The sequence below is a fragment of the Clytia hemisphaerica genome, unplaced genomic scaffold, assembly GCF_902728285.1.
Source record: "Clytia hemisphaerica strain Z4C2 unplaced genomic scaffold, Clytia hemisphaerica genome assembly, whole genome shotgun sequence".
Lineage (NCBI taxonomy): Eukaryota > Metazoa > Cnidaria > Hydrozoa > Leptothecata > Clytiidae > Clytia > Clytia hemisphaerica.
Window position 1 is genome coordinate 168,138 of NW_027104090.1, and position 17,526 is coordinate 185,663.

Consider the following 17,526-nt stretch of genomic DNA (forward strand, 5'->3'; position numbering starts at 1 on the left):
ATGCCCTCCATCAAGCATGTTTCTATAAAATTGACTTTTGAAACCGGAATTATTTAAAAATCGCCGGAACAACCTATTTTCGCCGGAAAGACAGTATTTATTGAATTTCTCGAGCTGTACTCTATACTTTTTATGAAATTTTGCACACTGATGCAAAATGACAATCTATAGTTAAATTTGAGTCTCTATAACTTGATATAAGAAATGTAAAATTTGAAAAATCGAGCTTTGAAGGCATGATTTCTTAACTGGAATAGGATCAGAAAAAAGCTTTGACATTATGCCCTTTCAATTTTAAAAGAATTTGTAGAGAATTTCTTTTTCACAGACTGTTTGATAATTTTCACAAGATACTTCATAATCCTTGGAAACTGTTGTATATTGTCTTAGTATAAGCAAAGAATTTCGTTTTAATGGCCTTTTTCATCCTACTTATTCGGTCTTCTAATGTCAATTAGCAGTTATATACTTCTATTTCATCACCAGTCAAACTCCACAAACTTGATAGACCTTGGGTTTCTTGTCACTTCCAGATTGAAAACTATATGAAGATATTCTAATTTGTTGAAATGGCGGTAGACCCACCACAGATTTCTGTAACGCCCGAAGGGCTAGATGTCGTAATTTCAGCCATCGCAAGCAAAAAAAGTAAATATCGCAAGAAATATAGTTGCTATTGTTTTCGAAAAGCTGCAAATCTTCTGATAGGTCAATCGCTGAAATTCTATTGTAATGTCACGTGGCCTAGGTAGGATTTCCTACCTAACCACGGCACACTTTTCAGCCAAAGCACGACATGTAGCCCTTCGGGCTTTATAGATATATGTTAGTTCGAATTGCAAAAAGATTTGAATTATAGAGGTTCGAGTTACAGAGAGATGAATGCATAGTGTCCTCCCCCCACTGCTTGACCATGAAACCCAATCCAATTCCCACGAGTTAGACCAAGTATGAGTATTTCTAACTCAAACTATAGGCAATACAGGAGGACTTCGCCCTCTTACATAGCCCATGTCTGATATATACGAAATTGGCACTTAAAGGGTTAAAGGAAGAGTGGGGGGGAGGCAGGGTGGGGAAAAATGAGTGGGGAATGGAAAATTTTCATTCTAGGCATGGGGGGGAAGAGACCCTGAAGGACACTATGTGAATGTATGTGAACAAACACTTGAATTTATCTTTCAATTTTCTCCTTCAACCAGATTTGATGATGATTTAAAAAAAGAAGAGACGGGAAGTAGACAGATGAATGACTCGAATTATCGTATATTCGCAACAAACTATAATCACAGGTGTGTTGTTTTTCATTACTACGCAGCTCGTCCATAATCTATTACGTCTGTTTAATTTCCTCATTAACTCTTCACAGAGAAAACTGCTCACACCTGCTTTCAAATTGATGTTAATTGCCAATTCATGTCTTATACAAACTTACTGCTCTCCTTAATGAGTTTTTTGGAAATTATTCAATTCCATGTTTTTCTGTAAAACGAAAAACTCCCTATTACACGTTTTTTTATAAGAACATCCAAAATCTGTTTCGTGAGAATAAAGCTTTGGTATCTTTAGTACGATCCTATCGTCTACACCTTATCACTAAAAAGGGAATAATTCAAGAGGCGGGATAAATTTGAAAACGGAGGGCGAGCTAGCCAACAACGCGATTTTACCCTTTGGTATTCTTTTGCGTTTTTGATGTTTTGCTCTTTAATTCAAAATGGCGTCAGAAACTATCAGAATTCACCTTTGCATATTTACGCCCAATTGAGAAACCCGGTTGGGGTACTAAGTTTACCAGATGACGGTTCGGCGCTGACCATAGCGTCAGCCCCCTGCTAGTTAGGGAGGATTACACCCTACAAAAAGCCAAAAAAGGATGGGGGCTAAAGATGTTTCAAATATTAAGGGGAACTTATGTACTTGGGGGGAGCTTAAATCTCATCATTCAGCCTGGGCGCTGAATACTTCATCTTAATGGTTGGCAATTACTCAAATTAAAGCTCACGAAGCTTAGAAATTTTTACATTCGGCGCAATGTATTTATATTAAATTGACAAAATGTTTTATCTTAACCTTCAAACTGCAATACAATTTACATTGAATAACCCTTTTGTTGTGGAACAAATGGTCTAGGGTCGAAAGCCCCGGGGGCTACCAAAAACGTCATGAATCTTTGGGGGGACTTAAAACTCAGGGGGACCTAATTTTTGCCTGGGACCTAAACCCAGACTGACGCTATGCTGTCCAATTCTTGAGAATCGAAAATCATCAGGCTTTTCCAGGAAGAAATAAGTAGGAGAGTGACGAATCACTCACGTGACAAAGACAAAAATTTTTACGAAATCGCGCACGTGAACCAGTTTTAGCGTGCGCGATTTCGTACAAAACGCCCTTAGATATTTTTCTATAGAATCAAAGTATAATTGACGCGTGCAATTTTTCGCTCACCATACGAGATTGACGAGCGTTTTACTAAGCGTGAGCGTGATCGCGCACGTCTTATTGAAAAGCATGAATCATTTGGTCAAATATTGAGGCGAAAAAGTCATATATAGCGAGTTTATGTATGTGTGTTTTTTTGTGACGGAGACGGTTAGCTTCTGATTTGTGTAGATCATGTCCAACTGAGGAAGCATAGATTATAGGTGTTTATCATACTTCTGCAATATGGCGGTTTGTGTATCACACATATGTAACGGCTGTACTTAAGTACTTTGTGGGTAAAAATGCGAGTTATTTCAAATCGTCGGATAGTGACTGATCACTATCCGAAGTCTTCAAAAGTCCAAATATGTAATTCACTTATGATTCAGACAAGGGCGTTGCTTAGCACTCTCGTTGCTTTATTCTTCTTCTTTAGCATAAAAACTCTTTAATCTTCAGTAAGCTGAATACAGAAACCAAGTTGTTGATAACAAAATCCGCAATGGGCAAAGGTAATCTAAAAGATTACAACGCCCTCCAAACAACATCACGCACACTCCGCCGTCCTCAAAGGTCCAAATATGTAATTTACTTATGATTCAGACAAGGGCGTGGATAAAAGACTCCAGCCGTTAGATGTGTGATATACAAACCGCCATATTGCAGGGGGGGGGTGATAATCTCCTATAATCTATTCGAACTGCAAATCATATTCCTTCTTCTCTTGGTCACATTATCCTTTGTATAGTAACGAATTCGTTGTCATAGAAAATGGACAGGGGTTAGTATAATACCCCTTTCAGACAACACAAAAATACACGTTTTTTTTATTAGAACATCCAAAAATTTTGAAGTCTTATGATGCTCTTAACTTTTTGAGTTTTAATCCTAAAAATGTTCTTAACATGTTCTTAACATATTCTTATTTTCACCATTTTGTGAGTATTTGTGTTCATTTTCTTTAGAAATTGGCCATTTTAGAGTCTGCAAAGCCTTAAAATGTTGTTAAGTTGTTCTTAACATTTTGCCCATCGAAGCCTCATGTTCTTATATAAAAAAAGTGTAGCGTGTCGTCATTTTTTCCGCTTAGAATTTAGTATTGTGCGTCTATCGATGGGACCTTATATATTATTGTGCATCCTTGTTAAGAAAATACCGACTTCCTTCTCGGAATTTTTCAACGTCTGATATTTATTACACAAATGTACGTCCTTTCCCAAGGAACACTATTAAGGTCAACAGGATGTTCCACTTGAGGGCAACAGACGAACAATATTGCTCCTTTTTTTAGAGAATCAATGAACAAAAACACTCACATTATACTGAAAATAACAACACGTTAAGAACTTAAGAACATCATTAGGCTTAAAATTCAAAAAGCTAACGAATTCTTCAAAAATTTGGATTCTCTTATATAAAAAACGTGTACCAATTATCCACATTCCTTTAACAATATTGCGTTTTCAACGACCCCCTACGCACCCCTGTCTATGTTAATTGAAAAGCAACTGCTTGTGATTAGAAAGTTTGACAACAAACGTATGCCGAAAGCAATATACTGTGTCACTAATTAATTAAAGTTGTTCAAAATAGTATATGAAACACACTCTAAAGATTCAGTGGTATATTGAACTACCTAGAGGACTTTAAAAATACCTTTTAGGGTCCTCCCTCTTCCCTGGTATTCGGAGGGAGATAATTTCAGCGAAATTTAGAGAAGTGTATTCCTTCCTTTCCCAAGGTACTTGTGTTTGTTGGGGAGCTTAGATGCTGTGGCAGTGCCTGTGCATCCTCTTCTTTTAGCCAGATGAAAATTATTTTTTTCTCCACTTTCATCAAGCTAGGATGTCTCAGAATATCTTTCTGTCTTTTGTCTGAAATACCCTGTATTTGGGGTTAGCTCGGAAAATCAACAAAATTGCAGAATTTGATTGAAATTTTTCACAATTGTTCTGGAAATCTGGGATTGGGTTCCTTTTTATTTTATTTCTTTTTCAATTTTTGTGATATACTTACCTTATTGAGCCTTGCCTTGCCACTTTGAAATAATTTTCATTCTTCTACATTCATCTAATGACTGTATATTGGTTTCAGGCTTGAAATATTGATATTGTAATATCGATTTTTCCTTAAGAACGGGTCAAGTCCGAAATATATCGGGAAAAAATTAAAATTGATAGCCAACCTATTTCATCGTTAATTTTGGAATTTCATCTTATGAAACCATTCTTCTAAATAATTGCCATTTCTGGCACAATGGCCCATTACCAAAAATTTGGAACATCTGAAGATGTGATGATAGTATCTTAGTTTCGTTACCTAATGATCAATAAATGATAGCATAACATATTATTTATAAGAACAATTTAATAAGAAAATGAGGCTGGAATTTAGCCTTTAAATGAACAAAACTAAGAATAATTTAATGCTCGGAATCAGAAATAACTAATAAATTTCGAATTTTAAGTACCTTTAAGAACTTCTTTTTTAAGTTAACTCCTAAAGCATTTAAAAGAACAACTCTAAAGAACAAGTGAAAAATTCTATGAAAAACTAGGACAAGTGAAGTTGAGCTAAAGTATAATTCTTATAAAAAACATATGTGTCTGTGGGATACAGTCATTGATTTATTGTTAATTCCATGATTGATGAGACTCTGGGGTGATCGTAATATTAAGATAAGATTGGTCCCATACCCACACATCCCTTACATTCTTTTAAATGGTTTTATAAGAATAATATGCAGTGTATTCTTTTTTAAAGAACCCTCTCCAAAAAGTAAGAACAATTTAAAAACAAAGTTGAGGCTGGAATAGCTGTATTCCCAGGGGGGGGTAGACAAATGGAGGGTATGAGTATGAGCCGCCCTTAAGGCATGGGCGGTTTTAGACCATCTTGAACTTATCAGAGGAAGAGATTTGTAATTGAAATTTCATTGTTTTTTAACGAGCGTTGCACTCCTTTGCATTATTCCGACGTACTTGCTCTCCGCCATGGTGCTTAAGGGTACCTTTTTTGGACTTTCAAAGTCCCTCTAAAGGTTGGAATAATCAGAAAATCAAATTTTAGTCCTACTAATAAGGGTCACGAAAAAAGGAACATTTCAACTTTTTTGCCCCTAAAACATCGAAATTAGGTCAAATTATTCCCAATAAGAGTCGTAAAATTCAGTCCCTCCTTTTTAAGCCTGCTAATGGTCGAAAGTAGGACGGCACTTACTCGTCAACTCGCAACCCTAGTACCCACCCCCGGGCTGAATTTCAAGAGATACAACCTCTATAACTTCGAGTGTCCTATCTCGACTATTACAGTTTTCACAATAAAATTCCAGCTTTAGAGGTTTCAGAGCAATAACCTGGCTAAAAACACATATTATTCCTTTAGATTAAATGATGCATGATAAAGGAGATTGAGCTCGAGTTTATCAAGCTTAATAGTAGAGGCCCCCCAGCCGACCCTCAATTCACGCAATCACGCAATTTTTTCCCGAAATTCACGCATTCACGCAAATTTTCCTCGAGTTTTACGCAATAACCCGATTTTTCAGGAAATCGGAAAATTTTCGGGAAAAATCGGGCAAACATTGGAAAATCGGGAAAACTGCACATGATCGGTGGAAAAAAGGGAAAATTCACGTATTCACGCACAAAATAGCCCAGATTCACGCATTCACGCAATCGAGAAATGAATTTTCATGTTCACGCAAGTTTTTTCAATTCACGCATTCACGCATTTTTTTCCCAATTTTCACGCATTCACGCAACCGAAAATGCCCATTCACGTACTCACGCAAACCGCTGGGGGCCCCATAGTAGGTTGTCCGCATCCCTGAAAAAGTGTTCTGTTCATGACAATAAAACATAACCTAAGAGGAGTTCTGGCAGAGTAGGTTTATAAGAAAAAATCCTTTCATCAATCGACATTATTCTTACATGAAAATTTTCCCATAATTTCATAAACCGCAGAAAGAGCTATAAACATGACATCTGTATGTTGACATCATAACAAAACATATTGCTTCTCATCTATTTTTTTGGTCGTTGACATTCTAAAAACAGGACATAAAATGACACTGTTACGTAAGGGCTCCCCCCTGAAAATAAAAGGTTTCACTTTCGGTCCAATCAAATGTCAGTATAATTAAAGAGCTGTGTGTTGATTGGTTATGATAAACAATGGAAATGAGATTTAATTTGTTGTTGAATAATAATCCAATTGTTAACAACGATGAAATATATAGCTAATCATACCGGCTATTGGCAACGTTGAGAAAAACTTCATCTTATTGTGTCTTTCATTGAAACCAACTATATAAAAGGCTCGTGGTTTTATTTTTCAAATATACAATCAACCCAAAAGAACATAAGGGTGTATTACAAAACGTGGTGCATTTTCACAAATTTTATTTCTTCTTAATTTCCACAAAATTTTTTTTTCTCCTGCTTTGATTACCTTTTGGAAAACTATTTTCCACTACAATAATCCAAATAGCTGAAAAAATTTGGAAAATTTTCAATTCTTATGGTGTGCTCTGGAAAGTTTTTATGTCGGACGGACATTTGGTAAATCATAGATGGGTTCTGATGGAAACTTCAAATACCTGTAACTGCATTAGATCATAAGTTAACATCACTAACAGTTTCGAATTGTTCAATGGTTACTTCTGTCGCAATCAAGATTTCGCCGAAAATGCTGCTTCTTATTACAATGTCCGTCCGACATAATAAAAGACACCTACAATATTTTTTATAGAACGAAAAAAACATTGTGCATGTCTTACCACTACTCTGAGCTATCAACTAATAGGGCTTAAAATACGTCTTCAAACATCAATTTTTCTAAAGGAAACTCAAATCAATGCTATTTTCGATTAAATTTATAATGTCTGTCCGACATAAATATCAAAATGCCATGTATGTTAGTCCTCTGACGGTCAATAGCTCGATTCAGGTATCACTTAAGCTCTTTTATTCATATCGAGTATTAACCCTTAACCCTTTTTACTTCATTTCGTCCTTAGTAAAGATTTTATCAGCTTTTCCTCTGTGTAAAAGTGTCTGTCCGACACTGAAAAAAAGAATAATTACACACTGAAATTTACTTCTGGTGCTGCAAATATTACTTTTGATATTAGTATGTCGCACTTTTGTAAATCCTAATGTTAAAAAATATGTATAAGTGTAGGCCCGCGTAACTCTTTAAACTAATCCTGCCCTTAAATTCAACAAAAAGTTTCTGTGTCCGTCCGACATAAAAACCTCTTTTGTATGTATGCTACTTATCAAATCAGATACAATGCAAATAAACTTTTCGAATATTATTTTCAAAACACACGTCACAAACTTGCGAAATTATTCTATTGCACGTGTAAAAACTCTTCCTTAAACGCGAGTGATGATATACTTTTTCGAACGTTTTTAAGTTTCGAACGTTCGAATAGTCTAAAATTGTCGTGATTTATTCGCAAGAATGATAGCATACATGATCATTTGAAGACAAACTGCAACGGAAATCGGTCACAAAAATGGGGCGTCCAAGAAAAGCTAATCCGACAACAAATGCTGAACGATGTAAGAAATACAGAGAAAAAGATCTAGAAGCTTCCAGAGCGAACGATACATTGAGGAAAAGATTGGCAAGGCTGAGAGCAAAACAAGATCTTGAAAACGTAAGGCGACGCTTAAAAAAGAAGCTGCAGCCAAAAGGGAGAGAAGACTACAAAAAAAATTATTACTTGAACAAAACGGTAAATTTTTTCTTTATTCTCAAATTCTTTGTTTTATCTTTTTTAAGTAAATAACTGAATGCAATAAGAGTCTCCCCCTTGGATACCAGGCTAGCAAAAACCAATTCGAAATCAAAATTGAAAATGAAGATTCCTCAGGAAGCAAGAATCTTTTTTCCATCTCGGATACAAAATAAACTTAACTATCTTGTACATTTAGAACAATCAAGTGCCAGCAACGTCAACGACACAACCGACACGACTCAACCACCGCCACCGCCATCTTCACCGCCGCCATCCACCAACAATAATACAGTAGACCCTGAAACTCCAGCCAACCAGCCATCGACCTCATCTTCTTCCATTAATTCGGCATTTAAGCACCGTAGCACAAAATATCGTTCTTTATCACAAGCTGAAAAGAGCCTGCCGCATAGCCCACGAAAAAGAAACGAGATTGTACAGCTGATGGCCTCAAAGCATTTGAAAATCAAGTTTAACAAAAAAGGAGGTCGCATGAAACAAACATTGCTGAAGGCTGAAGAGGAGTGGCTATTAACCTTCTTGGACCGTCCGGACATCTCCCGCCAAACGCCAGGCCGAAAGGACAATGTTTACATTGGGAAGGTTAATGGTAAAAGGGAGTATGCGCAAAAAAGATACCTTCAGTGGACAATAAGGGAGCTACTTGACATCGTGAATGGGAATAGCGAAGTTGAAGGAAGCCCGACGTTTCAGGAAGATTTCCAAAGGGATTTGACATTTAGACAGCTGTACGATTTCCTGAAAAAGCGCAAACAGTACAAGTTTTCGAATCAAACTCCTCACGAATCCTGTACGTGTGAAATTTGTGAAAACATTCGCCTCCTCGTAACGGCTGTTAATAGGAAAATGAAAAACATCGACGCAAGATTACCATCAACCGTAAACGACCTGATAGCTGAATTTACATGCCAAAACGCCGGTGAAAATTGCATGAAAAGTCTTTGTGAAGACTGTCCAACAGTCAAAATCAACGAAGAAGATTTCTTGGATCAAGACTCCGCATCGGCAAAATCAACCAATGACGACAACTCAGACAGTGAGACGGAGGAAGATGATGATATCACGTTTTATCAGTGGGTGAACGTAGATGGAAAAGCTGCCAAAACACAGAAGTCCGTCACTTTTGACAAAATCAGAGAAGTCATGGTCTCCAGAATTGAAGAACTGAAGCTTCATATTCACATCCGAAATGAACAATACATTGTTTATAGCAAACTAAAGGAGAATATGCCTGGGAATGCAATTCTCGTGCATGTGTGGATTATGCTGAGAGTTACGAAAACAAACAACAAGACGAGTGCCAATCGGCTTATTTTGGACACACTACTTTCAGCATTTTCACAGCCATCTTGTACATAAGGCGAAACAATGAGTTGATCCACGAAAATGTTGTTGTTATTTCAGAAGCAAATGATCATTCCAGAATTGCTGCCCATAGCTGTATTGTCAAAGTTGTCGATGTCGTGATAGCGAAACACCCTCATTTTAATCATTACGATTCAATCGACCTCCATATATGGAGTGACGGGTGCAGCAGCCAATTCCGCTCAAAATTTGTCTTTGCACTCACCTCACTGTTTCCCAAGCGTTTTAACGTAACCAGATATTATAACGAAAGGCACCATGGCAAAGGACCAATGGATGGCCTTGGCGGATGCATCAAGAACCTCGTCTACCGAGCAGTGATGACTGGAAAAGAAATCATCAAAACCCCAGAAGAATTCGCAAACTGCGCTCAAAAGCTGTCAAAAAATGTCAACTGCGTGTACATGCCAATCGAAGAGGTTATGGCAGAACCTGAAAACATCGAAAGAGCACCGTACACGGCGGACATGCAAATTCTCAAAGTGCATATGGCGAAATTGCAGATTACATGGGCTGAGTTCCATTGTATGAAGCTTTATCGGATCGCGTCAGACAAGGAACCCTTTTATGTTCAATGGTATGAACGAGAGGATGGTACCACTCCTTGTGGCCATTTCGATACCGTTGATCAAGAGGAGATCGAAACCACGTGCGCCAAATGCATCATGGGGGAAAATGGTGACGGCTGGTTGAGATGCCCAAGTTGTAACCAGTGGTACCACGAAGGATGCTTTCTGTCCTCTTAAATACCTTATTTGACATTCATTTAGAGTTCTTTCTGTATTTCTATGTTTATGAAAATAGCTTTTAGTTTTTATGTCGGACAGACATTTTGTAATTCGTTTCATATAGAATTTGGGTAGTTCATAATATAAAAAAACACAAGCAAATAGTTTCAATTCATGTCTCAAAGTTCCGGTGTGTTTTGTTTAGCCTGCAAAAATATTTAGTGAGAATAACACCAACTTCTCTGATACTGATAGTTTTTATGTCGGACGGACATTATTCTTTGATTTGAATTTAAAAAAGGTCTGTTCACTTTCACAATTTGGAATTTTGAAGACAGTTTTCGAATATTAGGAAGATTGGTTAAAAACTCTAAAGGCAATAATTTAAGAACATCGATTTTGTTTGTCGCAAAATGTCCGTCCGACATGTCCGTCCGACATAAAAAAATGACTTGCCTGTCCAATCCAATAACTTTGATTAATCCATGGCGATAATAACCTAATTTCTTCCATCTTCTAAACAATATACGAATCTTGATAAATCCCAAAAATTGAGTCGGTGCATCTATTTTTGAGATAGCAATGCAAGATTTCATCAAAAAGTAGAAAATCAGTGTTTCTATCGTGTCCGTCCGACATGAAAAACATTTTTGCAAAAAAAAAATATTCATGTGCTGATATTTCTGTTTTCTTTTTACTTTCATAAAATATAGCACAATGCAAAACTTTGGCCTTAGTTACAGGTCCTAGGTCCTTTGAGTTCACTTTTAATAGGTTGGCAAAGTATCGATTTGTCCGTCCGACATAAAAACTAGTTTCGTAACAGACCCATAACAAGACTTGAAAAAATACCAAGGCTGGACCCTGGTAGAATTCAACTTTAACCTTTAAACTTCAATATCTGGAGAGGAGTCATTCAGCACAATTTTCAGCAGCTCAAAACACTGAAGAAAGTAGAAGATATAAAGTAAATCACAGTTCTATTGAAAGATTTGGCAAAAATGCATCTTTTACCAATTTTAACATTCACAATCATATGTACACTCAACCAGTTATCAACAGCTGTCAAACACAACGTTGGCAATCCTGACTTCTTACCCTTTTTCCCGTTTTTCCCGTACGGGAAAGGGTTCGATTACGTGCTTACAGATCCACCAAATTATGTGTTCGCCGAGGGAGATGAAGATTATGGAATATTTGATCATTACCTGAGTAAAGAGCTCCCGATTTTTCAAAATCCAAACACGCGGTGGATATTTGTAAGTTGATTCTTAGTTTTAAAATTTTGATTTTTTAAATTCACCTTTCGATAATATTGAAAGCCACTGTCAACGAGAAACTTTCATAAACGACGCTTTACCATTCGATACGTTCCCTTATTCGATGAAAATCTAATTTTGAGACAACAACTGTAAATTAAGTTGGCTCTCTGAATTAATTGACCTTCAATCGACAAAAAATATTTTCTTCAAAATAGAGAAATTTAGAGAGCATTTTATTTGTCTTGAGAGGGCAAATATTTAGTTCGAATTATAGAAAGACTCGAATCCAAGAGGTTCGAATTAGAGAGAGTTGACTGTATGAAAAAAATAGAACATTGGACTGCAATGCTTAATAACATAAACAGATACCCTTATCTCGTCAAGTGACCTAGCAAGAGGTTTTTTAGGCTGTACTTCACCTATCTGTTCTCTGATATGTTTTGGTATAGGAGCTGTGTATTGTATAAAAAAAAACAAAAATACGGGTGTAACTCTCGGACGGGAACTTTTTACACGATACGCATCCCTTTTATCAAAATCAAACCTGGATAACACACAGCCTAGAGTTTTTAGCATATAAGGAAATTCTTAGGGAGCTCAAATATATCTAGATATGGTTAATGAAGATCATGCTACAGTTAGTGCCTTTATCCTAGACCCAGCTGACATATAACGTTTTTTCAACGTTTATCTAATATTCACAACGTCCAAATAATGTTAGATTAACGTTGAAAGAACGCTGTGTGCCAAGTGGGGAGGGTAGATGACTGAAAACCAAATAACTGTTTACATTGGGAAGGGTAAAACCTAGTAACGTTTAAGTGGTTCTTAGTCCACTATTTTCACTTCATCAAAATCCTTCACATAAAAAACGTTTGTTGCTTCCTGCTTAAAATTTACGCGTTGGTTGTCAAATTATATCAAAATGGTTTGTCGTACGGCTGTTATTAAAATCCGGAAAAAGGAAAAACAATCTTATGCGACCGCAATTTTGTTAATGAGTTTTCTAACCATATTGGGAGATGAATAATAACAACGTTAAGTTCCTGGTTTTGTTTTTCTACGTTTGTCGACAATTTGTCGTAATTTGACCTTCTCGTCGACGTCGACGTCGACACCCGGAAAACTGACCCTTTTATGTACCGAAATATCCTAATAATGATTTATAACTTTATATGGTATACGTTTCTCGATTTATCTTTTTTAAACTTTTACTGTGAAACAGGAACTTGAAACTTTTTCTAATTAAGATTTTGTACTTTGTCTGATTTTAATATAACACAAATTTTGTTTTGGGATTTTTTACCATAAAAAATTCTAACTTCACTAGCTTTAGCAACGACCTATAATTAAACTCGTATTCATTTTTCCATAAATAATCCAACTGATGATTGCATGATTGATGCATGATTAAAACAAGCGGTTTTGGTCAAAGAAAAATTACTGTTTCTTAAAATGAATTAATTATTTAATTATTCCACAGGTTGGAGTCAACGGTTATGTTTCATTCACCGAGCCTTGGTACAGCAACGGTGCAGATAAATTCCCTCAGGCTGGTCCTGGAATTAGTCTTTTCCAAACAGACCTTGTTTTCACGGATGCAAAAGATTCACATCTCTCTTTTAAAGAGTACGATGAAGAAGATAAAGACATTATGGAGCATGCGCGAAATGAATTGGAGGTGTACGCCAATCTAAAAGATTTCGATCCTAACCACGTGATTGTTGTCACGTGGCATAAAGCATCAAAGAAAGACAACAAAGGAAATGTACGTCCATTTTAACCAGATTTTCTCTAACTAAAAAGTAGACCTTTGATCTCCCTTGTGGATTTCCCAATAATATGTACACGAGTGTATCCCATGCATAACATAGTGTAATACTATGAATTTTGAAATTTCTGATTGGTCCACAATCAAGAATAAAAGACAAATCCTTTTTTGATTGATGCACAGACAGCCCCATTCTTGATTTCCAAAAGAAAAAAACTGTCTAACTATAAACCCTTATATCTGAAATTTTGAAGTTAGCCTTTAGGCCCTCAGCTTTACCCTGTTACCCTGTTACCTTGCCTCTACTGTTTTGACGTAGTTCGTGTTTGAATGCAACTGTTAAAGAGATCGTGAGAAAAGAAACCGTTTCCAATGTTTCCAGTGTGTCCATACTATCGTAAAACATATTGGACAAATTGAGTACTTGGAATTCTAACCGATTTCTCTTTCCTTTGTTCTTTTAGGTCACTTTCCAACTAGTACTTGCTTCAGATGGTTTCAACACCTATGCCATTTTGAATTACGAAGATATTACGATTAGCCTTCAGCGAAAAGATTTCTGTCCTGTAACCGTAAGTCAATTTTTTTAATGCACCCTAGGTATGGTTACCCGCCCTTTTTTTATCACAGTTTTTAGAAATTTGGTACCCTGTGATAGGACTATTCGACGTAATTCAATTTTTAACACGATATTGTTCGCTCTAAAATATGATGACTCGCATCGAGTCCCCCCCCCGCTTATTAATTTATTGGAAAATGTTTTTAAAAGTTCCCTTTTTTGTCCCAATTCTGCTGTATTAGCCTCCTTTTAAAAAATTTTCCACCCAGGACATTTTTATTCCAATCCCCCCGCTTATTAAGTTTTGAGATTTTTTCCAACCCCCCCCCCCCCCCCCCCCCCCCCCCCCCCCCCCCCCGCTTATTCCAATCTCCCCGGCTATTGTGTACCCGAGGGTGCTCCATGAGGATATCATATTCAAACATTTCGTTCAGGCAGCATCGAAGAACTGCTTTCAGGGTTTTATATATAGCTCCTCAGTGGATCATAATAGTGAATAATTTCAATTTCTTCTTTTAATAACACAGATTGGTTGGCAAGAAGACCTCCAACGTTATGTCGAACATGAAAACATGCAACTCACCCCAGCCTTCCCGTATCGACCAATCAGAATGTCTAAGAAATCAAACATCGGTTTCCCTGGAAAATGGATTTATAAACTCTTTGGAACTAGTAAGTCACTATGATAGGTTTTCAGCAAATTATAATATTTTCCATACTTGTATAGGGTTTTTCTTATAAGCTTTTTTCAGTCCCTTGTTTCTGTATAGACCGATTCTTGTGACAACATTTTCACCCACGATCAGCCATTTTTCTAAGAAATGTTTCTACCAATATACAGGATGATTTCCCTAACTGGATTTAGCCCAATCGGTCTATACAGTTGTCTGTGACTCTCACTAATTCGAGCCTGATAATCTGACTGACGGAGAGACTCGGAAAATAGAAAAAAAAACCCTGTGTCACAGACCCGCTGGGAACCCAGCCCCACTGGAAAATGTTTCCGTTCCGGTTGGGAATTACCCTGGAATTTCAGCCCCACTGGGAAATTGACTTTCATTCCATCCCCATTTGAAATTCAATGTATATAAATTGCACTACAGAACCATCCCCACTGGATTTTTTTACCTTGGAACAATAGAATATCTATCCCCTGTATAATTTCGATAGAAATTTTAATCCCCACTGAGGAAAAAAGTTCCATCGGGATGTGAGAAAGCAGGAAAGAGAAGAAGCTTGAGTATGAGATTAGAGATGAATTAGCAAAAAACTCTAAATAAAAGATTGCTAGATAGATTCCTTTTTTAAAGGATGTAACTCAGAACTATCAATTCAGAAAAATGTTTAAACAAGAAATTTTATCATTTCTTCTTTGTAGAAATTGCAGAAGAAAACAAACCATCGCCAGTGCCAACCCGACCAGCAGATCTCAAACATCTTCCCGCCCAATGCCCTGGAAACGACTTCTGCCAAAACACTAAAAACGTATTAAATGTATGGCCCGGTCATTCCGCCTTCTATGTAGTATGTCCACCCGGTGGCGCACCCGTATGTATGCCATGTGCGGAAGGGACCGCCTTTAGTCCGGAATGCAGGACGTGCGTTCATACAAGTCAACTTGGACAGCCAAAGGATAAACGTAAGTCAAGTTTTATAAATCTTTATCTTAATCTGCTCTTTAAGAGCAAAAGAAGTTGTTTTTCTGGATGATATTATTTTAAACACAGGGGGTGTTCGCAGACCAATTGGGACCCCTTCCCACTGGAAAAATTGGCTAAAATATCGTCCCCAGTGGGAAGTAATCAAATAATCAAATCCTCACTGCCAAACACTGTGCTATTTTCATACCCACTGAATGTTTTGGCTCTAAAACAATGAAATTCAAAACCCCAGCCATATAAAACATTGGAATATCACAATGCCCATACCCATACCCCCACTGGCTTAAAGATCCTACCGGGTCTGTGAGAAGAAGATGTGAAGGAGATGTTGTATCTTTTGTGCCATCATATCTCATTAGCCTAAAGCCCAAATGCCTCAAACTGTCTTCTTGAAAACCACCTAAACTCACAATATTAATTGTTCACATTTTTCTTAATCTTTTCTACAGTTTGTCCACAACCATCAAAGAAGATGGAAGATCGAGTCAAACAAACTGCAAGGTGCAACCATGCTGATGGTAAGACACTATTCTTATTTTCATAGAGGCTCTCTTACGTCCTGCAAATAGTTTTTCTTCAGTCTCGAATACTTGAGGCAGGGAAATTTCTGTTTTCAAAGGAAAATCTCTTCATTTTCGAATAAAAGTCTCTGGATTTTCAAAGGAAAATCTCTGTATTTTACATCATACATACATACATCAAAAGTTCAAAAAGCTTTTTTTCCAAAGACTTGACTTATTATCCATTAAATTTCAACTAACTTTTTTGTCACTTTAGCACTACGTCACTGTACCATGCGTGAGAACCAATTACATGACGGTAAGAAGAAAACACCATACACCACAAGCTACCGAAACCATAATGACGTCAATGGAGCGTCATATTATCTTTGTGCCGGCGCTGTCGGTAGTTTCTGTATGCCTTGCCCCGCAGGAACCGTTTTTCAACAGTATGAGCATGATAAGAATAACGGCGCATGCGTACATAAAAGTCCAAAGACGCATGCTGAATGGGTTTAGATTGACCATGTGAAGATTGGAATTTTGTATGGTAAAAACACGAAAAACGAAAACAGTTAATCAATGACACCGCCTCACTACATCTTATTTGATTTTGTTGACCAATGACGTCACGGTTTGATGATAGCACAGGGCCGGTGAATCAATTTTGAAAGTGGAGGGGCCAAATAGTAAGTGTCTAAGGAGGCGCCACCATGGTTGGTTGGTTTTTTTTTCTTAGCAAAAAACCATTACAATTAGCAGCACGTTCCAGAGAACCTTTTTGTAAGGGAAAATGTCTGTTTTCAAAAGAAATTACTTGTATTTTTTAAGAAAAATTTATTCATTTCCGAAAATAATTTTAATCTGTATGTTTGTATTTTTAAAGGAAAGTTTTTGCACCTTTCAGAAGGCGTTGTTTGTCGATACTGATAAGGGAGTGGAGCTTCGTCCTTATCGTTTATTCAAATTTTAAGTTATGAATTTATAAAATCTCAAATTAAATTGACGACATTAAATATCCTACATGTAATTATTTTATTGATTTAGTATTTTATATCCTCAAAAACAGTATTTATTCTTGTATTTTTTCTTTTTGATTTTTTGAAAGAAAAAAACAAACAACAAATCTACCAAGTTTATTGTCAAGGGAAATGTAGCTTTTCTCAAAGGAAAGTCTTTGTATTTTTTAAGGAAAATTTCTGTATTTTGGAGGAAAATCTCTTCAATGGAAAGCCCTTCAAAAACGAATACCTATATTTCCAAAGGAAAACCTCTGTATTTTCAAAGGAAAAAATCGTACAATTCAATATCTATCAATGTAATATACATTTAAAAAACCTTTAAACCTGAAAATTGGTTTTTAACTCCTATATTAATATACTGCTTGTAAATAAAAAGATAACATGCCATTAAACCCATCAAACACCCGTGTCTCACAGCCCCGGTGGAACTTTAGCCACGGCGGGGATAAAAATTTCTATCCAAA

At 36.7% G+C, this 17,526-nt stretch overlaps 1 protein-coding gene across 1 annotated transcript; it reads left to right on the forward strand.

Moving 5' to 3' along the window:
* Window positions 1–6,763: 6,763 nt before the first annotated feature.
* Window positions 6,764–17,181, forward strand: LOC136812738 (nidogen-2-like). The gene is made up of 8 exons (XM_067069262.1): window positions 6,764–6,792; window positions 11,126–11,546; window positions 13,033–13,317; window positions 13,785–13,892; window positions 14,407–14,551; window positions 15,258–15,518; window positions 15,990–16,058; window positions 16,318–17,181. Exons 2-8 carry the CDS (start codon window positions 11,289–11,291, stop codon window positions 16,557–16,559), a joined length of 1,368 nt encoding a protein of 455 aa, XP_066925363.1. The 5' UTR covers window positions 6,764–6,792; window positions 11,126–11,288; the 3' UTR covers window positions 16,560–17,181.
* Window positions 17,182–17,526: the final 345 nt, after the last annotated feature.